We start from the raw sequence: 24,641 nt of genomic DNA on the forward strand, positions 1-24,641 counted from the left end.
AGAGTTTTTCAAAGTAGGTTTTTGGGTATGTGTGTTTGGTTGTTGTCATTTAAAAAAATTAATTCTGTATAATTGCCAGCAATTTCATATTTCTTGAGGTTGTGTGTAACGGGGAATGGCAAGTTAGATGTTCCTTTCTCCTTGTTCGCTGATTTTTTTTTGGGGATGTTTCCTTTTGTTTAAACAGTGGAGCTGGAAATGTCACATTGACTCTGAGCTGCAGAACGTTGCAAACTCAGCCAGCACCATCGTGGGCACCACTTACCTAATATATACAGTACTCTGCAAGTGTCTAGGGTGACTGAGACATTTGCACAGCACTGTAGTAATTTTATGTATTGCACTGCGCTACTGCTGCAAAAAAAAAACACATTTCATGACATATGTGAGTGATGATAATCCTGATTCTGATATGGGTCCCTATCATGGACTGAGAGTGGGAAGGGGGCAGGGAGAGGGGAGTCATGGTTGAGAAAAGAGGAAGGGAGAGGGAAGCACCAGAGGGACATTCTGTAATGATCAATAAACCAATTGTTTGGAATCAATTGACCTTGCTTGGTGTCTCAGGGCTGGTTTGTCTGCATCCCCAAACCCTGTCACTCCTTCTCTGCCACCTGCCCCACACTTGCCCTCCCGGGGGGTGGGGGGGAGGGGGGGCAGGGTGTGTGTGTGTTTTTTTAATACAATTCATGTGGCTGTCAATTGTCGATTTCGACGATGACGATTATGTTTGTATATCTCATCTGATGTGTGTTTGAAGGTAGAGGCCATTTCTTGAGCAGCACAGATGTTCACAGTGGGGACAAGGGTATTGTGCCCTCAGAATCAGGACAACTGTTATTGCTGCTTTCCTGTTCTGTCGGGCGGCCTCCAGTCTGCGTGATGTCCATCTTCTAGGTTGCCGTGAGCAAGTTTAACCCAGGTGCACTAACCAATTCTGTCTCACGCTCTACATTCCAGATGCTGGGGAGGAAGCGGCTATAAACAACGCTGGCTTTCACACGATCTTTACACCTCTTACAAGGTCTGCACCAGTTTCTGATCCCTCATGGTAACTGTCCATAAAACAGCTGCTTAGGGAGTCCTCCGTGCGCATGACATGTTTGGTCCAGTGAAGTTGTGCTTTCAGGATCATGACTTCAATACTGGAAGTCTTTGGCCTATGAGGATTTCCAGGTTTGTGATAGGGTCACATGCCAGCAGATAGCCAGAATGGATTTCAGGCAGTGCATGTGGATGTGTTCCTACAGCTCGAGTTCCCTTTTGCACTGTACCACTGCTGTAAAACCACAAACTCCATGACCCGTCAGTGATATTAAACCCGATTCTGATTCACAAATGTGACATTTGACCCAAAAAAATAATCAAACCGCAAAAGAAAAACAGCCGTGCTGAAATGTGTGAACTGTAGCTGGCGGTTAATAAATTAGATTTACACACACCCTCAAGATACTGGAAATTCCACAGCTTTAATTTTTAATATTAAGAGTCAAATACACACACCTCCAAAAACCTACTTTAAAAAAAGTTTATTATTGAACATCGATGAAACTCAGCCTGTTTTTAATGCCATCCATACATAGTATTTTAAGAGTGATTTTATTTAACATGGGGGTATTGAACATGCACTATTCATAAATTGCTTTTGACAGCAGACTTAGGCTACGTCCATACTACGCCGGATAATTTTGAAAACGAAGCTTTTTCTCTTCATTTTGACCTTCTGTCCACACTGAAACGGCGTTTTCATCGCCGAAAACGGAGATTTTCGAGAACACTCTCCAGAGTGTGTAAATTTGAAAACGATTGTTTCGCGTTGTAGTGTGGACAGGGTAAACGGAGAGATTTAAAAACGTTGTCGTGACAACATCACAACAATGCTTTTTCTGCTTCTGCTTGGGACTGCGCAAGCAGCACATGGCTGTTCCTGGTTCTTGATCCTCCAAAATATTCCGCGTGGAATTTAAACTGGAGGTGGCTTTCAAGCTGGTCCCCTCGGTTTCTCTGTTTGCATTCTCTGTTCTTCTGCCCATACCCTCCGGTCTCCCAGTCTGCGGTGACCGTACCCGTGATCTCCTGTACCCCGGGGTCTCCAAGCCGGCACTGTCGCTGACTGACCACCACTGTTATAACTCGCAGTCGGTGTGAACGGCGTGAGAGTTAAATTGTAAAGTGAGCTTTTTTGACTAGATCCCCTAAATTGATTTGACTGAGTCTATCTTTAAAAATATTAATGTCAGAAATACTGCGCAGGTCTGGCGGCAGAAAATTCCACTCTCTTGGTTCTTGATCCTCCAAAATATTCCGCATGGAATTTAATCACGATGTGGCGGAGGGTGGGCTTAAGGAGGAGATTTTTGAAGAAGAAAAGCTGCCTTAAATTTAATTGGGTTTGGTTGTGTGACTGTGTTAGGATTAAGATTATTCCATGCTTTAATTGTGCGGGGGGGAAAAATGAATTGCTGTACACATCTGACTTAGTAGTTAGTATTTCAAACTGAGTTGAGTGCCCTCTTCTACTCCTAATAGGTTTGGGTTTGATGTGGGATTGGTAGTCTATGTTGAGTTGACCATTTAACATTTTGTAAGTGTTGATCTTGTTGATCTTGGGCAGAGGACAGGTTCATGCGTGTGTTGTTTACTTTATTGTCTCCGTTAATAGCTTGTTTGGAATTAAACATCTCCACTGCTTTGCTGACTTTGTAGTCCTTTGTAACTCGCAGAAACAGCTCGACTTCATTGTCTGTCTAAACGAAGAAGTCTGGTCTGATTTTCCAAGTTTTCTTTATATTCTTCAAGGACATTGTTGAAAACTTTCTTTCGCTGTTGTTGTAGGTACTCTAGTTTTTGACCAATGGAAATAGCACAACGCCACTGCGGAAATGTAAATATTATACCACTTTCTCTTTGCTTGTTTTCTGTAGATGTGTCTGTGCATGCCCAGTAGGAGTAGATTCGCCCAAATATCTGTTTTACTGTGGACAGAGATATTTTGAAAAACGCCTAGTGTGGACCCCTGTCGTTTTTACTCAAAACCGGCGTTTTCAAAATTATCCGGTCTAGTGTGGACGTAGCCTCAGACAAACCATGCTGGTCAGTAATGTGATAGGGTAACTCAGGGAAAACATATAGGTACCCAGGTGAAATTTCTGTGTTCTTAATGATCCAAGTCTGCCTTCAAACCTTGCAAACTAACATCAGTTCCAAAGTAACACACACACACACACACACACACACAGAATGCTGGAGGAACTCAACAGGCCAGGCAGCATCCGCAGAAAAGAGTAAACAGTTGACGCTTTGGGCTGAGACCCTTCATCAGGACTGGAAAGAAAGAGGAGAATTCAGAGCAAGGATCCTTCTCCTTAACTCCGAGTCCTTCTTATTCTGAATTCTCCTTTCTTTCTTTCCAATCCAATCCTGAGGAAAGGTCTCGGCCTGAGACATTGACTGTTTACTTTTGTCCCCCTTAGATGCTGCCTGACCTGCTGAGTTCCTCCAGCATTTTGTGCGTGTTGCTCTGGATTTCCGGCATCTGTTGAACTTCTCATGTTTATGATCAATTCCAGAGTCCTGGATCTGAACATAATAATTGGGTGTTGAACACCTTCCATCAAAATGGGACAATACTACAAACTTCACCTTTCAGATAATAATCTCAATGACTTTATACAGAGATACTTGCAGTTTTTTTTTTAAAAAAGACACAGGCAGCATCTAAGATAGTAAAGATACCAGGAATATAAACCAGCTCTTACCCTTACGGCCAATGCAAATATACACTGCCGACAGAACCAGGGAGAGGAGGAGGCATTTATCGTTCTGTCAACTTTGGGATTGTGGCATTGCTGATGGTACCCTAAAGAAAAAGAGAATGTTAATATTCAAATTAAATTTCTTTTGTCAAAATTAGTCAAATTACAGAACTGTAAGAAGTCAGGCACATATACAGCATACAGCTGGGGTCCTAAGGCTTCTGCATAGTACTGTAGTAATTTTATGTATTGCACTGTACTGCTGCCGCACAAAAAAATCAAATTCCATGACATGTGAGTGATGATAAACCTGATTCTGATATGGGTCTCTATTGTGGACTGAGAGTGGGAAAGGGCAGGGAGAGGGGAATCATGGTTGGGAAAAGGGGAAGGGAGAGGAGAGGAAGCGGGAAGTACCAGGGAGACATTCTGTAGTGATCAACAAACCAATTGTTTGGAATGAGATGACCCTACCCAGTGTCTCGGGGCTGGGTGTGTCTACACTTGAACCACGTCCCCAAAACCCCTGGCACTCCTTGTCTGCCACCTGCCCCATGGTGCTCTACCCTCGCCATTCCCAACATCCTTTGCTCCCGCCAGATTTACAAACTCCCTCTCTGCTCCACATCGACAAATACAGCCCTGTGCAAAAGTCTTGGGCACTCTGGCCATATCTACGTGCCTAAGACTTTTGCACTGTATTTTCATTCTAGTATTTTAAGTGAGCCCCTGTGGCAGAAACCCCAATAGGTTTCTAGTCCATCACCCTAACCACTCAGCCAACACAACTGCTGCCTGGGGTGGTGGTAGGAAGAAACTTTAGGGACTTTTAAGATAGGCACATGAATGAGAGAGTGATGGAAGGTACAGACATTGTGTCGGCAGGAGAGATTAGTTTAATTGGCCATTTGATTAATTGGTTCGGCACAACATTGTGGGCCGAAGGGCCAGTTCCTGTGCTGTACTCTTCTATGTCTGGGTAAACATGGAAGTAAATAAGCTCTGAGAACAAAAGGGGACAAATGTCAATATTAACTTTCTGTTTGTTAAATTGAGGGGCATCTTTTCTACAACTGCAATACAGTATACCTCTTTCAGAAAGTCTGCATTCCTGGGTCACCTGAGGTTTCCATTTAACTAACAATGGCAACATTTATAATCTACCCCCAATTACCCCAAAGCAGGGGTCTCCAACCTTTTTTGCACCACGGACTGGTTTAATATTGACAAAATTCTTGCGGACCGGCCGACAGAGGGGCGTGTTAATCATGACTGGAATATAGGTGGTAAGTCACTTATAAGTGGCTAATACACTCAATTTCGTTTCTAAAAAGGGTTTACCTAATGAATTTCGTTTCCTCGCGGCCCGGTAGCACATGCTTTGCGGCCCGGTGGTTGGGGACCACTATCCCTAGAACAATCAACCATTTGGGTGGCATGGGGGTGTAGCAGTTAGCGTAATGCTATCGCAGCATTAGCAGACTTGGTTCAATTCCTGCCGTCGTCTGTAAGGAGTTTGTACGTTTTCCAGTGAATGTGTAGGATTCCCTCAGGTCTGCAGGTCCCCCACATTCCCCAGGACATGTGGGCTAGCAGGGTACTTGGTCACATGGCTGTGATTGGGCCAGAAGGGCCAGTTACCATTCCGCATCATGGATACAAGAGATTCTGCAGATGCTGGAAATCTTGAGCAAACCACACAAAATGCTGCAGGAACTCGATGAGTCAGGCAGTATAAACAGTTGAATCTTCGGACTGAGACCCTTCATCAGGACTGAAAAGGAAGGGGGCAGATGCCAGATTAAGGTGGTGAGATTGGAGGAAGTACATGCTGGCAGCTGAAAGGTGATACCAAACGAGGGTAGACTGGATTTGTTTTCACTGCAGTGAAGGAGGACAGGGGGTGTCCTCACAGAGGTGTGTGGAATTGTTTAAGTACATGTGTTCGAATGTCATGTTACAGATTTTCAAGACATTGGAGGAATAGTTGGAGTATTGTTTGCAGTTCAGTTTGCCTTGCTATGGGAAGAATGTCGTTAAGCTGGAAAGGGTGTGGAGAGTATTTGCAAGGATGCTGTCAGGACTGAAGTTATAAGGAGAGATTGAATAGAACGGATTTATTCTCCCTGCAGTGAAGGAAGTGGTGCGGTGACCTTATGCAGAACTGCTTGGAGAATGGACAAGATGAATGGTCAGTGTTTTTTTTTACAGGTTAATGGACTCTAAAAGTAGAGGGCGTTAATTTAAGGTGAAAGGGGAAAAGGTTAAAGGGGTCCAGAGGGGTAGGTTTTCAGAGGGTACTGGGTATAGAGATGCACAGGCAAGTACAATCACAACTTTTAAAACATATTTGGACTGGTACGTTAATAGGAAATGTTTAGAGCAGGGATTTGCAACTGTTTTTATGCCATGGACCCCTACCCTTAACCGAGGGGTCTGAGGACCCCAGGCTGGGAACCCCTGCTCTACACTAGGATCTGGACCATACGGGTTAAATGGGATTAATTCAGTCAGGAATCATGGATGAGTTGGACTGAAGGATTTCCTTCTATCTACAACTGTATGACTTAAATTCTGGAAGCAAGATTTCAAAATGAATTCAAATTCTGTGATAAAGAGGGAGAAGTGTGGAAGGTGTTTTTTTTTAAATCTGGTGTGTCTGGGTAGCCTCCAACCTGACAGTATGAACAATGATTTCTCTAACTTCTGGCAATGTAACCCCCCCCACCCTTCTTTCACGTTCCATTCCACATTCTAGCCCCCTCCCTCACCCTATCACCCTCCTCTGGTAACCCTCCTCCCACTCTTTCTCCCATGGTCCACTGTCCTATCAGATTCCTTCTTCTTCAGCCCTTTACCACTTCCACCCATCATCTCCCAGCTTCTTATTTCATCCCCCTTCCCCACCAACTTCCCTTCCTTCTCACTTCGTCTCACCTATCTCCTGCCAGCTTGTACTCCTTCCCTTCAACTTCTTATTCTGGCCTCCTTTCCAGTCCTGATGAAGGGTCTCAGCCCAAAATGTCGCCTGTTTATTCCTCTCCATAGATGCTGCCTGACCTGCTGAGTTCCTCCAGTATTTAGTGGATGTAACTTATATTATGGATCCCAAGGCATTCAAAACATCAGATGGGCTGGAATATCACAGATTATTTATTGACTAATGTTGATTTTTCAGGGCCCGTTTAGAAGATTTGCAACTACCAAACGGCAACCTAATCTCAAATAGAGTGGATTTCAGTTTCATTCCAACCAATTACATAGTGTTGTTTCCTCTAACTGGTCGCACAAGGCACAGACTGCTGTACGGTTTAAATATCCATGGGTCGCAGGCTGAAGCCATGGCCACAGTCTCTTTGATATAAGATCAGAACAAGGGGAAATGATAGAACATAGAAAGCCACGGGCTAGCACAGGCCCTTTGGCCCACAATGTTGTGCTGCCCTTTTAGCTTATTTTATGATCGATCTAATCCCTCTCTCCCACTCCTGTGCCTATCTAAGAGTTCCTTAAACGTCCCTAAGTGCCTCTACCATTACTCCTACTACAGGGTAAAAAAATCTTATGACATTCTCCCCCACCAATTATGCCCCTTGTATTGGCCATTTCTGCCCTGCGAAAAAGTTTCTGCCTATCCACTTAATCTATGCCTTGTATCATCTTATACACCTCTATCAGGTCACTTCTCATCCTCCTTCGCTCCAAAGAGAAATGCCCGAGCTCACCCAATCTATCCTTATTCATTTTGTATAAAGTGCCATGCACTGACATATCATATGGAAGACTGTGTTGGATGACACCCTGCAAATTGTTCTCTCTCTCTCTCTCACACTGGGAAAACTTACACCCTACTCTGATCATCTAGAGTTCTAAATACATTTATTGTCAAAGTATGTATGCAGTACGCAACTCTGAGATTTGTTTTCCCACAGACAGCCACCAAAGAAACACCATGGAACCTGTTCAAAGAAAACATCGCCCAACGTGCAAAAAAAAATTGCGCAAGTGGCAAAAAAATGAGTGAAGAACAAAGCAGAATATCAAACCACAGTCATTGAAACAGTCTAGGAATATTTAGTTTAGTTCAGTTCAATTTAGCGCTGTGTCGTTCATTGACCGAAGGCCACAGAGCCAATCCGCCCCAATCAAAATCCCAGGATCAAAAGTTCCAGATAAAATAGAAAATGCTGTCTGTGGGGATCAGGTTGGCTTGGAGGGTCCCAATTAAGGATCTCGGTCCAAAATATTGACTGTTTATTCCTCCCCATAGATTCTGCCCAAATTGCTGAGTTCCTCCAGTCCTCCAGCATTGTGTGTGTGTGCGTGTGTGTGTGTGTGTGTGTGTTTCTGTGTGTGTGTGTGTGTGTGTGTGTGTGTGTGTGTGTGTGTGTGTGTGTTACTCCGGATTTTCAACATCTGCAGAATCTTGTGTTTAATACAAGACCGGACACTACAGACACTAAGGGAATTGCAAACAGTTCCTCTTACCCAAGCCACACTTGCCACAAATCAAAATTTCATTGGGTGGTGTAGAATTTTTTTCCAAGCAGACTTTACATTTTGGCTCTTCACCTGGAACTCCAGCTGTTAAAGATTAAAAAAAAGATTAAAATGGAAGTCTTAGACAAAGAGTCAAACAGCAAAGACAATGGAAGTATAATCAAAAATTAAATGTTAATACATTGAGAAGGAGCTTTCAAGCACCACGTGCCTCAAGGTAACTGCAAGGTGGAAACAGCTCCTCACTGCAACACATTGTAACTCACTTCAAATGTTCATTGATGTTAAGTTGGAATAGAAATCAGACGAGTTTGAACATGAACTTCTAGTTAGCGAAGAAGTCATGAGGGTCCAGGTCACCAGGGTTGGAGGTCCATGCGAGTCCAGAGGTCAAGGCTCAAAGGTCAAGCCCATGTTTGGTGTAATGGGGTGAAGCCTGAAGTTGCAGGCCCGATGCCTGCAAGTCTGAGAATCTGGGGCCAAGGACTTGAGTCCTGGAGGCAGCTTGTCCTGGGGTTGGAAGACTTTGTATGTGTGTGAGTGGGTGGGAGAGATGGATAGGGAAGGGGCTCGCTTTGCCGGCGCTGTGGTCACTGCTTGCGTTGTTCAGCTGAGCATGGGTGGGCATGCTGTGTTGGCAGCAGCGTGTGTGGCCCTCAGCACATCCCAGTGTGCTGGATATTAACCCAAACAACACAATCCGCTGGATGTTTCAATGTACATGCAATAAATGAATCTGAATCCGAATCCAATTCTACTTGAGTGATTGACCTCATTAATTGGAAAGTACTTTTGGAGTAGGGGCCAGGTATAACCCTCTGTTGGTGTAGCCTGCTGGCTCTCCTGTGAAGTACCTGGTTGAAAAACCAGACAGCTATTGATACGTATGGAAACTGGACCCAGAAGTGGGGAGAAGAGTGAGGAAAGCTTATTTTATTTTGAACACCCCTACAACTAATACCACACAGAAATTCTTGGAGTATTGTGAGCAGTTTTGGGCCCCATATCGAGGAAATGATGTGCTGGAATTGGAGAGGGTCCAGAGCAAGTTCATGAGAATGATCCTCGGAATAAAGCTTTTGATGGCTCTGGGCCAGTACTCGCTGGAGCTTAGAAGAATGAAGGGGTGGGGGTGGGGGGATCTTATTGAAGCCTATAAATATTGAAAGGCCGAGATAGAGTGGGCATGGCAAGAATGTTTCCTATAGTGGAGGAGTCAAGGATCAAAGGGCACAGACTCAGAATGCAAAGACGTCCCTTTAGAACAGAAATGACGATGAATTCGTTGTCACAGGTGGCAGTGGAGGCCACGATGTTGGGTATATTCAAGGCAGAGTTTGGTAGATGGGGAGATCCAAAATGATAGGAGAAGACAGGAGGGGGAGGGATGGAGCCCAGCTCTTGGCTCCATCCCTCCCCCTCCTGTCTTCTCCTATCATTTTGGATCTCCCCCTCCCCCTTTCAAATCTCTTACTAGCTCTTCTTTTAGTAAGTCCTGACGAAGGGTCTCGGCCCGAAACGTCGACTGTACCTCTTCCTAGAGATGCTGCCTGGCCTGCTGCGTTCACCAGCAACTTTTATGTGTGTTGCTTGAAACTCCGGCATCTGCAGATTTCCTCGTGTTAGAGGTTGTAGATTCTTGATTTGCAAGGGCACGGAAGGATACAGGGAGAAGGCAGGAGACTGGGGCTGAGAGGGGAATGGATCAGCCATGACGAAATGGCGGAGCAGACTCGATGGCCGGAAATGCCTAACTGGAATCCCAAGCTTTACAAATAAAGTACACAAGACGTTAGTTTTAGGAATATGACGTTCCATTTCAGGAAGACTTCCCAGGAGCAACTTGGATAGGCCTGGAGGAGAGCTGCTGAGGAGCCTTCACCACGAGAGGACAGAACGGCTTGAATAGAACGGAGAGGCCAGGGTTATTTTCCATACACCAGAGACAACTAAGAGAAGGCTTCTGAGAGGTGTTTCCAAACACAAATGGTAAGAAAGAGGAAATGAAGAAAAGCTAAAGTGAAGAGCAAAATAAAGATAGAGAGCTCAAAATTGGTTGCCATTTCTCACCATGCAACCATGGCCACGCTGTAAGAAGTATTTTTTTAAAAAAACCATAATTAACTTGGGAACAGCCTCAGACTGTAAAAGGTGTCTACATGCACGTCCTTGCTATCAGTAAAAAAATAAACCATTGTTGATCAGTATGAGAGCAGTTTTTTTCCCCAACAGTGGTTAGATCCTATAAAAATAATGTGAAATCCCCCATTAGGCATTCACATAGTCCTAAATAATATACTTACCATGTTGTATGTCTTTCCAAAGAATCCAATATTCAGAATTATCTTCAAAGACTAAAAGGCAGTTTTGCTTATGTTTGTTCACCTGAAGAATTTAAACAAAATTAGTCCATTAACTGAGCATTAAACTTGTGGGTACTATTTAAGCACTGATTAATAGCTCATTTTGAGATTATCTTATAAATGCAATCTATTAAAAATGTTACATTATGTCAGAGGAGTTTTTCTTAGATATTTTTAATTAGTTTTAGTCATACTTTATTGATCCTGGGGGAAATTGGTTATCGTTACAGTTGCACCATACACAATAAATAGTAATAAAACCATAAATAGTTAAATAGTAATATGTAAATAATGCCAGGAAATAAGTCCAGGACCAGCCTATTGGCTCAGGGTGTCTGACCCTCCAAAGGAGGAATTGTAAAGTTTGATGGCCACAGGCAGGAATGACTTCCTATGACGCTCAGAGTTGCATCTCGGTGGAATGAGTCTCTGGCTTAATGTACTCCTGTGCCCAACCAGTACATTATGTAGTGGATGGGAGACATTGTCCAAGATGGCATGCAACTTGGACAGCATCCTCTTTTCAGACACCACCGTGAGAGAGTCCAGTTCCATCCCCACAACATCACTGGCCTTACGAATGAGTTTGTTGATTCCGTTGGTGTCTGCTACCCTCAGCCTGCTGCCCCAGCACACAACAGCAAACATGATCGCACTGGCCACCACAGACTCGGAGAACATCCTCAGCATCATCCGGCAGATGTTAAAGGACCTCAGTCTCCTCAGGAAATAGAGACGGCTCTGACCCTTCTTGTAGACAGCCTCAGTGTTCTTTGACCAGTCCAGTTTGTCTACAGAATGTCTACAGTTTATAGATACTACAGAATGTAATTCAAATAATAAATTTTACTACTGATACCAGCAACAAATGAGCTTTACTCAATAGGAAATAAAAATTTTAAACTCATTTATTAAACAGTAGCAAAGTATATTAAAACCATAATGAGAGCACGACTTGGATGGAACAAATGGCCTGTTCTCAATTCCCATTTAACCTACTGACTGCATGGATAGGCAAATTTTTATTTCCTGTTGAGTGAAGCTCATTTGTTGCTGGTATCAGTAGTAAAATTTATTATTTGATAACTGGAATTTAATACAGGGAAGTGTAAAGTTATGTGCTGATGGGGATGGGAGAGCCAATATAGATTTAAGGGAACAAAACAGATTTAACTTTGGAGGGATGTGGAATTTGAGCTCCAAGGTTAAATCGGAGTTGTTCAACCTGAGGCATGGGAAATTGACAGGAGTATTATGACAAGTTTGTACAACGTTGACAAAGGAAAGAAGTGCCCATTAGCTTATAGTGAAAAGTCAAGGGAATGCACATATAAAATTTTGGGAACAAGACGGACACAAGAAAATTCATGGAATGTTTTGAACTGAAAATCACTGACAGGACAATTAACCTAGTTGGAAGAAAATCATAGATATACAAGGCAAATAAATTTACAGGATTTAACGTAGGATTAGTGTAACTAGGTTGTTGGTATCACACTTTCAATGGGCTGAACAGCCTGATTCCCTGCGACAAGGAAAGGACTGCTGGACTGATCTACGGAGACCTGTCACAGACTTGATGGACTGAATGGCTTCCTTCTGTGCTGCTTTGGCTCTATGATGCTGAGTATCTCAATTGTGAAAACTTTGTTCAAAGTTCAGTCTCCAATGATATTTGTATTTTGGCTACTCCTGGAATTCCTGGGTGCAGATTTCTTCCTTCCCACAATAAACAAAACATGTCCTCAGGACAGACCCAGGACAGTGCTGGGTAATCTGTGGCAAGTGATCCTGCCGCAGACTCCCAAAGACGTTCTACCCTCTGAATGGTGGAGTGTGCGTCACTTGCCTGGTTCAGTACAGGTGCAGCACAGAAGCTGTCATCCTGTCCAAAGCCCTCAATGCTACCTGCTTCCATTGTGACTATAGTCCATCACCATCTCAAAACGCACTGTAACAACTGGCCACGTCTCCCTCAAACTCCTGACCTCTGCCATCTAGAAATAATAACACGGCCACAGCAGCACCTGCAAGTTACCCTCCTGTCTGAAGAAACCTAAAAAGGTTAGCTTCCTTTCTCACATGTACATCAAAGCACAGAATGAAATGTGTCACTTGCATCAAAGACCAACACAATTCAAAGACGTGCTCAGGCTGCACGAGTTGCCACGCTTCCAATGCCAACATAGCATGCTCACAACTCTCTAACCCTAACCTGTATGTCTTTGGGATATGGGAGGAAAGTGGACCAGTCATGGGGAGAACATACAAACTGCTGTGGGCAATGTGGGTATTGGACCCCAATCACTGGCGCAGTAAAGCATTACGCTAACCGCTACACCACCACGCCACCCTAATCGAAATGGAGAAATTGCAGCGGTATGGCCTCACATTTATAATTTTGTCCTATCCGTTCCTCGGGCCAGCAAGATCTTCGGTTATTGTTCATTAGTGGATGCTCTTGAGAAGGGGATAATGGGCTACCTTCTTGCTCTTGTAGAAAGTTCCAGAGATCTGACCCAGCCAGAATACACGTTGATGCATTTTCCAGTCAGGGTAGTGTATAATTTGTAGGGGAACTGGCAGGCACTAGTGTGGCCAATGTTATTATTTCTAGATGGCAGTGGCCAGGATTGAGAGAGAGACTTGGGAGAGCTGTTGCAGTGTGCTTTGAGATGATAATGGACTACAGTCACAGATGACATTGAGGGTGTTGGCCAGGATGACTTGCTGTAACTGCACTGGACTGAGCAAGCAAAGGATACTCCTCCATTCAACTGGTGGAAAGTCTTTGGGAGTCAAGGGCAGAGTCACCTGCCACAGGTTAGCTAGCACCTACCTGCCCTTGCGGTCATAGTATTTACATGTCTGGCTCGGGTTAGTTTCTAGTTAGTGGCAAATCCCAGATTATTAACTGCCGAGGGAGCTCAGAGTCATAAAGAGGCCCTTCAGCCCTTCTCATCCTTGTCAGCCAAGATGACAAGTCAGCAATAGGCAAGCTGTTTATTAACAAGAGGGGCTCAGCACCCAGCATGATGGAGTTGCCGATGTTACTTGCCACTTTTCAGCACAAGCCTGAATATTGTCCACGTCTTGCCACATGCTTGAGGAACCCTGAACACTCTAATTTATGTCATGGAGACATGCCTTTTGGCCCATCCATCCGTGCTCACCAGCTGCCTCTGCAGTGGAGGGAAGGCTATTAGCAAGGCTGCTGAAGGCAACTGGGCCGAGAAGACTAGAGAGATAAGATTAGCTTTACTTGTCACATGTACATCGAAACATGCAGTGAAATGTGTCGTTTGCATCAAATTAAATCAGTAAAGACTGTGCCGGGGGCAGCCCGCAAGCGCCGCCACACTTTCCGGCACCAACTTAGCGCGACCGTAGCTTTAAACCCTCACTGTAAGGCCTTGGGAATGTGGGAGGAAACCGGCACATCCAGAGGAAACCCACACAGCCTCAGGGAGAATGTAAAACTCCTTACAGGGCAGTCGCAGGAACTGAAACCCGATCAATGTTCGCTGGCAATGGTGCTAACCATACTACCATACCGTCAACACCAGGAAATCTGCAGATGCTGGAAATTCAAGCAACACACACACACACACACACAAAGTGCTGGGTACAGTCAACGTTTCGGGCCGAGACCTCGACTGTACTTCTTTCTATAGATGCTGCCTGGCCTGCTGCGTTCCACCAGCATTTTGTGCGTGTTACCATACCGTCCGTCTCATTTGAGCTACTGGAGCAATGTGTTAGAGCTGTACAGCAGAGAAAATGTCCATGCCAATCTTTTGTCTCTCTCCATCAGGCGTTCCCAAGACTTTTTAAGCCATGGACGCCGACCATTAACCGAGGGATTTGTGGACCCCAGGGTGGGAGCCCCTGATCTACACCAAGCCCACTGGCACATACTAGGTCTGCATCCTTTCACCTTTGTTTTGTATTCTCTGCATGAAAACCTTTCCACTCAAAACCCCTCCCTCCCATCTGGTCTCTTGTACCTGATACCCCTACCATGGGAAAATGATTCTATCCACCACAATGCATCACAATCTTGCATCTCTCTCTCAGATCACCTTTCAGCCTCTTTCGCTCTAGGAAAAGAAACTCAGCCTGTCCGATCTTTTTCCCATAACTAAAATCCTCCAATCCAGGCAACATCCTTGTGAATTCACTCTCTACCATGCAACTACATGCTTCCGATAGTGTGGCAACCAAAAACGCACACAACTGCGATCTAATGTCCCAAATTTCATAGCGGTGTCCTGACCTCGGAAGGCAAGTTTGCCATGTAACGCACACAGAATGCTGGAGGAACTCAGCAGGTCAGGTAGCATCCATGGAGAGCAATATCAACTGTTGACATTTCAGACCAAGACTCTTCACCCGGACTGAATCAGCCCAAAAGATTGACTGTTTTTCCCCTCTTCGTAGATGCTGCCTGACCTGCAGTATTCCTCCAGCATTTTGTGTGTGTGTTACTCTGGATTTCCAGCATCTGCAGAATTTCTTTCCTACCTACCCGTGCATGCCCTGGGGCTGAAATGATATGCCTTGAACGGCTCCTCTCACCTACCCTGTTTGGAGAGAGTTTATTCTTCCTCTGTGATACCCAAAATCTCCAAATTCACTAAGACTCCATCACTCAGGCAAACAATCCCCTCATGTCAAGGGCAACCACTCCAACCTCAGCTCTGGTACTTGGCACAAACTTGGGACGACGTGGTAGTGCAGCGGTCAGCAGTACGCTATTACAGCCCCAGTGACCCAGGTTTAAATCCTGCCGCTGTCTGCGAGGAGCTTGTCTGTCCTCCAGTTCCCTCTCACATCCAGAAGACATACAGATTAGTAGGTTACTGGGTCACGTAGTGTAACTGGGTGACATGGGCTTCTTGGACTGGAGGGGACCGTTATCGTGTGGTATCTCTAAATAAGTGAACACATGAACAAAAACAAACACCCAAGTTTGTATCAGGACTGAAATGAGTCAGGAAGCTGAGTGTTTATGGTGGAACGTAAACTACGACTGGTGAGCAGGGAATCTGCCATTTGATGGCACCTTTCACTTTAACTGCTATTATGTTCCTTATGATTAAAGAGTACTGATCAGAAAGTAATCAGCGGTTTGGATCTCTCTTGTTTTAGGGACTGGACAAACAGAGCTGTTTCCCCTATACTGAGTCAGGGGCTGAGTATTGTATAAGACAAAGGAGAAAATTAAACCTTTCAACCCATCCAGTCTGCTCTGCCATTCCATCACGGCTGACTTGTTATCCCCGTCAACCCTGTTCTCCTCGTAACCTTTGACACCCTGACTGATCAAGAACCTATCAACCTCCGCTTTAAATATGACCATTGACTTGGCTTCCATAGATGTCTGGGACAATGAATTCCAGATTCCTCACCATCTGGCTAAAGAAATTCCTCCTCATCTCTGTTCTAGACGGACGTCCTTCTATTCTGAGGTTGTGCCCTCTGGTCCTAGACTCCCCCATGATTGGAAACATCCTCTCCACATCCACTCTATCTAGGCCTTTCAATATTTAGTAGGTTTCAATGACATCCCTCTCACTGTTCCAAACTCCATTGTATACATATATTACAGTTGCTACATCATTGCCACACTAAGTAAGAGATAAATTATAGTTAGAATATAGAACACTACAGCCCAATGCTATGTCAACTTCTTGATCTACTACAAAGATCAACTTTAACCTTTCCTTTCCATCTAACCCTCCATTTTTCTATTGGAATATTTCAACTACAGGCTAGATCAGGGCACAAATCTTCAGTACAAGAAACAGGATATTGTCAGGGCCCAGAATATTTAGATATAGGAAGTGCTATATTAAAAACAGCCATTTTATTAAAAGCAGTATTTGTTATTTAACTGTTTTAGTCAGGAATATTCATGCCTTCTTGATTTTTCCAAGGTAGACCAACCCATCTGTCCATCTGGATAAGACGTACTGCCCTTCTGTAAATGCACAGTCCTGTTGTATGTGCACATTTCCGTTTTGCAGAGATTTGACGGGGAGTTTTTCGGTCTTTTTGTTGACGATATCAACATTGCTCAGTTCCAAAGTGCCTTTCTCCATCAGCTCCTCCTCTCACTGTAAAAAATCAATGTGCAGGGAGAAAAAAAAAGTCACACATTAATAATATTACAATGTCAGCCAATCAGCAATTTTTATACACTCAAATATGCTGAACATCGGCACGGAGTTGTGTAGCCCAAGTTGTAGCGAGAACTAGGCCCCAAGCTTCGGCCTTGCCTGTTCGAGCGGCGGAATGACAGGCTGGATTGCCTGTGACTGCACACTGCCGGGAGGCTGGACCATTGACTGTCGCTCAGGGTCTTGGATTATACGAGGGGTGATTGATAAGTTCATGGCCTAAGGTAGAAGGAGTCAATTTTAGAAAACCTAGCACATTTATTTTTCAACATAGTCCCCTCCTACATTTACACATATAGTCTAACGGTTGTGGAGCAGACGGGATCTTGGACCTCTAGAAAGTGTCCACAGCAGGGGTGATTGATAAGTTTGTGGCCTAAGGTAGAAGGAGATGAGTTATTAACTTCAAACTTTCTGTATAATCACTCAAAGAATTGACCTGCATGTGCACGTAATGAGAGCTGTATAACTCATCTCCTTCCAGCTTAGGCCACAAATTTATCAATCACCCCTACTGTGGGCACTTTCTGGAGGTCCACGATCCATATGCTCCACGACTGCTGGACTAAGTGCGTAGATGTAGGAGGGGAAATAAATGTGCTAGGTTTTCTAAAATTGACGCCTTCTACCTTAGGCCATGAACTTATCAATCACCCCTCGTGTATGTTTTGTTCCTCCTTGAGTGAATATGCTTCTTCGCTCAATATCTTGAATGACGTTACTCGCTATTTTTGAATGTTTGCTTGCTATTTTGAATGTCTTGCACCTTGGCCCCAGAGGGACGCCATCTTGTTCAGCTGTATCAATGTATGGTTTGAATGATGATTAAAGCTGATTTGATTTCTTTTTAATATATAGCAGAGAAAATGATTGGTCCAGCACATTGGAATGTTGCTTGGAATGATGCTCATCACCTCTTAGAGCTTAAGGCTGATTTACACTTGTGCGTCAACTTGACGCTGCAGGTACGGTATTGCCGCAAACCCTACGCAGATCCCTACGCCGCAGCCTGACGTGCACCTCTCCCAAAATGTAACTACGTGTCGCAGCAACACAGATGGTGATGCTACCAGGCGGACCAATCACATTTCCTCCAAAGGCTGCAGTAGCTTCCCATTGGGCAACTGAAGGGCAGGGAAGGAACTCTGGCTGCAATACTTTCCATAAAGCTTTACAGACCTCCGAAATTATGGAGGACACAATTCGCTGTTACGAAAAAAGACACTCGCTTTAAACTTGTTTATCCCGAGAAAGACTACCATGACCATGAAGCCTTGTGAGGGCAGGTGTGTGCGCATGCGCGATGTGCCCGAATTTCAGAGTGACGCAGACACACCAACGCACAAGTATAAATGCTCACAACGTGCGTAGGCCACTTGCGTAGGTTACGGCGTCGAGTTGACGCACAAGTATAAATCAGCCTTTAACCTTTAGCGGTCACGATAAAGTTACACCTGTGATGCTGGATAGGATCAAGAGCACAGAAAACTGTTCATAAAGCACAGTACATCTGTGTCTCACATACACTCTGTGGCCATTTAATCAGGTAACTCCTGTACCCAATGAAGTGGCCGCCGGGTGTATGCTCATGGTCTTCTGCTGCTGTAGCCCATCCACGTCAAGGATCGGCGTGTTGTGTGTTCAGTGATGCTCTTCTGCACACGCTTCTATCCCACTGTTATCAGACTCTTGAATGGACCTCTGGTACGATAAGACAGACTCATGGCCTCACTACCTACCTCATATGATCTTGCACTTTATCATTTACCTGCACTGTACTCTTTTGGCAGATTTTATATGTTAGTCTACCGTTTACGCAGGTGGTGGGTGGAGATACGTCTCTACCAAAGGAAGTGTAAGGAGCTCCTTCCCTCCGTTAGCCTGCAGGTCACCCTTGGGCAAGGTGTAGCACCTGTTTAGCACCCCCCTCCGATCAAGGTCACGGGAAGGCAGGGGAGCAGGTAGTGGATGGTCATATGAGCAGCTGGTTCATATCACAAGTTATGCGACCAGGCAGACAACCTCTGGAGAGTATGGACAATGGCTGGGGTCACCAGTCTTGTAAAGACACTGCCCAGAAGGCGGCAATGGCAAACCACTTCTGTAGGAAGATTTGCCAAGAACAATCATGGTCATGGAAAGACCATGATCACCTATGTCATACGTCATTGCACATAATGATAATGTCATACATCACGGCACACAATGATGAGGATCGTTTTACGTTGATCTAGCTCAATGCACTGTCTAATGAATTGATCTGTATAAACGTATACAAGACAAGCTTTACACTACATCTTGGTACTTCCACCAAATATCAATTTATCATCTTTGGGACAACACTTACTGCAAATTCTCCAGCCCAAAGTTTACATACATGAGCTTTACGTTTTACTTCTGATTCCTCAAGCACACAATGAACTTCATGCTGTTTGACAGATAGTGATCCAAATGGATTGTCAGAGTAACAGTCATGGTCTTCAGAATGTATACCTCTAAATAAAATTGACATTATTGACACTATTGGTAATGTCATTTGCCCACTCTTTCAAGACACTAATGAAGCTCTTGTATCACAGCATTATTTTAATAATTGGATGTTGATTGGGTATTTTATAATTTTCCTTTTTTTAAAAGCATAATTTATATTGAAAGAGCTCATTTGCAATTCCAAAATGAGTCTTTTTTGTTCTACTGAAGACTTTATTTTAAGCAGTAACTCTTATTAAGATTCAGAACTCTTTATTAAGGTGCTTAGAAATTATCCCTATAAGAACTCAATATATATTATACATTTAATATGGGCCGAACAGGCAAATTCTACTCTTATGTCATCTGGTGTTACAGGGAGAAGGCAGGGAAACAGGTTTGAGAGGGATAATAAATTAGCCTCGATGAGCCAAATGGCCCAATTCTGCTCCTATATCTTATGGTCTAAAATTACATCTGAATTCTTAAATTCGTTATTTTCTGAAAACATAGTTACATATTAAGAATTACAAGAGTAAAATTAAGTATAATGCTACATTTTATATTTTGGTAACAATGTTTCAATATTGTATACAAGTTATTCAGTTCAGTTGCGATGATGTTATTTATGAGATACAGCATGGAGTGGGCCCTTCTGTTCCTTAGGGTCACGCCACCCAGCGACCCCCGATTTAATCCTGGCCTACAAAGTCCAATTAACCCACCAACCGGTATGTCTTTGGACTGTGGGAGGGGAACCCATGCGATCACGGGGAGAACGTACAAACTCCTTACAGGCAGTGGCGGGAATTGAACCCAGGTCGCTGGAACTGCAAAGCGTTGTGCTAACCACTACACTACCGTGTCACTCCGGGTAGCTTTTCTGTTGACAATTTAACTTCCAAAGGATTTATTCACTCTGTTGTACCTCACAAGTGTAGTTCAGTGTTAATGCATGTTAATTCAGTGTTTCAGTTGCATCTCAGTTTGATCCGTCGTCTCAAGTGTCAAAAGGTCCTGGGTTCAAATCACACTTGAGACTTGAACACAAACTTCTAGACCAACACTCTAGTGCGGTAATAAATTCACTCAGTGCAAGACAAGCTGGATTGCATTTGTCTGCAACTGACCCACCATGCAATGAGGAACTGCCACGTGCTTGTCCTTGCAGAAACATGGCTGCAGGACAACATCCCACACACCGTCAATCTTCAGGCAATGGCACCGGGGGAGCTGGGCTATATTTTATTTTTGAGTCTGTGTGATTTTCTGTTATCATAACTATATGTGCTGTGTGTGACTGCTGGTATTGTGTCCCCAGAGGAACACTGCCTGTATACATGTGTATGGTTGAATGCCAATTAAACTCGAGTTTGAAAGTTCCAAATTAACACTCTATACTGTAGTACTAAGAGAATGCCATTACTGGTGAGATAATAAGTAATCTTCCATCATAATTGGATTCCATTAAGAATTTTCCTCAGAGTCCAGTGTCAATATCTTCCTCTCAAACAACAGACTGCCTGTTCATTATCTCGTTACTACTCATTAAAGTTTAGACTTTGCAAATTGGCTAGAGTTTTCAACACCACTGAAGTACTTAATTAGCTGTGAAAGGCACTTGGACGTCCTAGAGAGAAATTAAAAGCGCTACATAAATCTACATGTACGTATACAGGTACAGTATAATAAAGAGATGCAAAATGCAATCTCAACGCGGTCTTCCTCTGAACGTCAAAGCGCGCCAAAAACGACCCGCCTCCGAATCTGATGTCATGAACAGATTGACCAATGAGCTCGCAAGAATCTCCGCCCGCGTCTCCGCCCAAGCAAGGCTGCGATTAGTCCAAAGTTTGCTGCGGGCGCTCTGACGTTCCTGAATGGCCCGAATCGACGTCAATCAACCCAGCCTGGTCCGCAAAGTCCACCCTGGACTGCAGACTTTCACAGTAGCGCCGTTATTTTTTTTACAGCTGAAGTTTGTTTTCCTAGCGGCAAAATTAGAAAAAAACGAACGAGTTCATTCATAATATAAACGTTGTACAAAAACGAGGGATGACACGTGAAGAAAAAATAAATCAGACCTGTGCCCTACTTCACTCTAAGTGACTGCCAGTCATCATCCCGTTTAGCATGCAGAACTACAATCCGAAACTGAATAAAATGCAACTTTGACCAACTTTAACAGCCGTCAGTCCTAGGCGAGGTGTGCATTAGACGTACTAGAAGGCAATAACTTTACAGAATCAGATTTAATATTACAGGCACATGTCGTGAAATGTGTTTTGCGGCCGCGTTAGTGGTAATAAAAAAATATTAATTTCGTTTATTGAGACAATTCCAAATTTGTTTTAAATTTTTAAAAATCTCAACAGGTTGCAAACAGGGCCCGAAACGAAAAAAGACACGGCACCAGAATATAACTGATCAGATTTAATTTGTACGATAGAAATATCCATTTTGGAAAGTCATATATTTTAAAATGTTGGATGATACTTCATAAATCTCCGTATAATCTATAATTTCATAAATTGGAACATTAGCAATGGTTTGCTAACCGACACTAATCCATCCTGAGATATGGGTGGTTTTAGCAAAATCCCCGACCTTTTGTACTTAATGCAAAAGTTCTCCAGAACCTTTAGTCGGATCTGCTCATAATTCCATCACCAGCCATCAGAGTGTATCTTTGCCGTTTTAGAGCTCCCACCGCCCGGCCTTCCTGCATATTCTAGCACTAACCTGCTCCCGTTCCTGCCTTACGCACTTCCCTGCAGTCCGTCGCCTCTTGGTCAAGCCGTTATCGACAAAAGCCCCTCCAGGCGAGTCCACACCGCCCCGCTGCCGCTGCCCGACGCGGGGGAGTGTCAGTGTGTCCAGTTACACTCAGCGCTCCCTGCCCCTAAGTCGCCATTTTTTTCCTCTTTCCCGCGATTTATTTGCGTATGCTTATGTAATTAACACATCATCAAGGAAGTTAGCAGAGAGAGAGTGTGTGCGTGTGTGTATGGGCTCCGGCACACGCGCCGTACGGCTGCACGCGTGAAATGTCAAGACCAGAACTTTAAAGCAAATGCTGCACACGAAGAACGATACCCAAACCCGAGTGTGCGTAGGGGGACCTGGACTGCCACTTCACGTTTTATTTTTAAAATACAACACACCGTACTTTGTGATCGCCGTTTGATGTGTAAGCGGATTATATTGCAAGAAAAAAAAACTCAGCCAGGCGGGCAGCCTCTGTGGAGGGAAGTGGGCAGGCGATGTTTGCATTTACCTCCGCAGATGCTGCCGGACCCACTGAATTCCTCTGGTAATTTGTTTTTCTTATTCCAGCCTCTGCAATCTCCCCTGACTCCAAGCTGATTATAATTCCTAGGCAACTGTGCACTTAATTTATTTGGAGTTTGTTAATGAATTTGCTTGCAAGAATTTACAAGTATGAGGGGGTTGGCAATTATCTCCAACACCTTTACAATCAATGCAGGGTTTTGACCCAAAAGGTCGACAATCCTTTCCTCCCCACAGATGTTGCTCGACCTACTGAGTTCCTCCAGTAAGATCTATCACCATCGATACATTCCTTTCTTTGCATGATTGGAGATTTGACCCAGCCCAAACATGCACATCACTCAACAGCAATAACAATTTCACAAAAACTCGTTAAATATGATCTCATTATGAGTTACCATCCCTGGGAGGATCCTCGTGAGGGAAGATTTCATTCAAATGATTAAAATAAAACAGAAACTGCGGGAGATCTGATGCAGTGGAAAATGTTGAATATCACCAGCTGTTAAGGATCAACATAATGAGAGATTATTGAGCTGAAACATTAAGCGTTGTTCTCTCCACGGACGCTGCCCGGCAAACTACATTTTCTGTTTTAATACCATTCAAATGCTGCCGTATTGAGAGCTGAGAACTCGGGAGAATCTGTGATGGCACAACCACTAACGTTGAAGAGAGGCAGAGGAGAATGGGTTGTTTATCTGAGTGTAGTCATAGAGTCACAGGAAAGTATAGCCCAAAACAGGCCCTTCAGCCCATCTAGTTGACTTCTTGATCCCTCGAGCTGCAGGGTGGCTGTTGGTACATTAGGTGTGCACACATGACACATGTGAGAAGATTAGATGCACACAGATGATGCAAGGGAGAACATGGATACATTAGGAACGTAAGAACATTAGGTAAACATATATGACATATGTGGAAACATCAGGAGCACACACACACGTGGGAACATAAAATACACACGTGAAGACATTGGGTGCATGCACATTACAGGTGAGAATAGCACATGGACTCAATATGTGGGAACATCAGGTATACATACCTTTATCGAAAACATCAGGGGAACACACGACATGTGAGGACATCAGATACACACAGGGTGACACACGTGAAAGAACTGGTCACACTGGCATGGCACGTGTGAGAACATCAGCCGGACAGGCATGACCCCTGTGAGCACAGCAGTGCGCACTGCTGGCAGAATGTTCAAGTCCTTCACTAACATGGACAGGTTCCCACCTTTTAATTCCTGGAGTTAATCTCGGCGCCAACAACTCACCAGCATATCTACACATTAGATTTTGATATAACTAGAGAATTAAATGGAGGAATTGCTTTAGTCAGAGGTTGACAAAGCAGTGGAATTCATTAACACAGGTATATATATGACACACTGCGTATATTTATAGCAGAGGTTGATAGGTGCTTAAATAGGGCATCGAAGATTATCAGGGAAGGCAGGAGATTGGGGTTGAGGGGAAAGTAAACCAGCCATGACTGAATAGCAGAGCAGACTCAATGGGCCAAATGGTCTGATTCTGCTCCTACATCTTGCCGTCTTAAAATAGATTGCTGGTTTCCAAATTTCTTATAATAATAAAATTGTTACGGAACCTTCCACCCATCCGGCCAATGGGAGCTCCGAGCAGATCAACCCGTAGTCCTATCCTTCCCCCACAGTCCTATAAATTATTCCCTCTCGCTGTTAGCCTAATTATTTTCTGAAGGCACTGAGAGGTGCTTCCACTACCATTACAGGGGGTAAACTCCACCGCTAATGCCCCTTACAGACAGTAAACTCCCCCTCTAATGCCCCATACAGACAGTAAACGCCACCTCTAATGCCCCTTACAGACAGTAAACTCCCCCTCTAATGCCCCTTACAGACAGTAAACTCCACCTCTAATGCCCCTTACAGACAGTAAACTCCCCCTCTAATGCCCCTTACAGACAGTAAACTCCACTTCTAATGCCCCTTACAGACAGTAAACTCCCCCTCTAATGCCCCTTACAGACAGTAAACTCCCTCTCTAATGCCACCATTATGTTTATTCCGGGAGTAAAAGGAAAGAAACTTA

The 24,641-nt window shown here is 44.1% G+C and overlaps 1 protein-coding gene across 1 annotated transcript in view; it reads right to left on the reverse strand.

Annotated features, from left to right (window-relative positions):
• Positions 1-22,207, reverse strand: part of phf19 (PHD finger protein 19) — a 51,175-nt gene extending 28,968 nt beyond the window's left edge. Inside the window, exons 1-5 of the mRNA XM_063073451.1 lie at positions 22,012-22,207; positions 16,540-16,737; positions 10,559-10,640; positions 8,244-8,339; positions 3,759-3,859 (exon numbers count right to left, since the gene is read on the reverse strand). Coding sequence (XP_062929521.1) covers positions 3,759-3,859; positions 8,244-8,339; positions 10,559-10,640; positions 16,540-16,722 — 462 coding nt within the window. The 5' untranslated portion in view covers positions 16,723-16,737; positions 22,012-22,207. The remainder of the gene's footprint in view (positions 1-3,758; positions 3,860-8,243; positions 8,340-10,558; positions 10,641-16,539; positions 16,738-22,011) is intronic.
• Positions 22,208-24,641: the final 2,434 nt, after the last annotated feature.

This window comes from Mobula hypostoma, chromosome 21 (assembly GCF_963921235.1).
Source record: "Mobula hypostoma chromosome 21, sMobHyp1.1, whole genome shotgun sequence".
NCBI lineage: Eukaryota > Metazoa > Chordata > Chondrichthyes > Myliobatiformes > Myliobatidae > Mobula > Mobula hypostoma.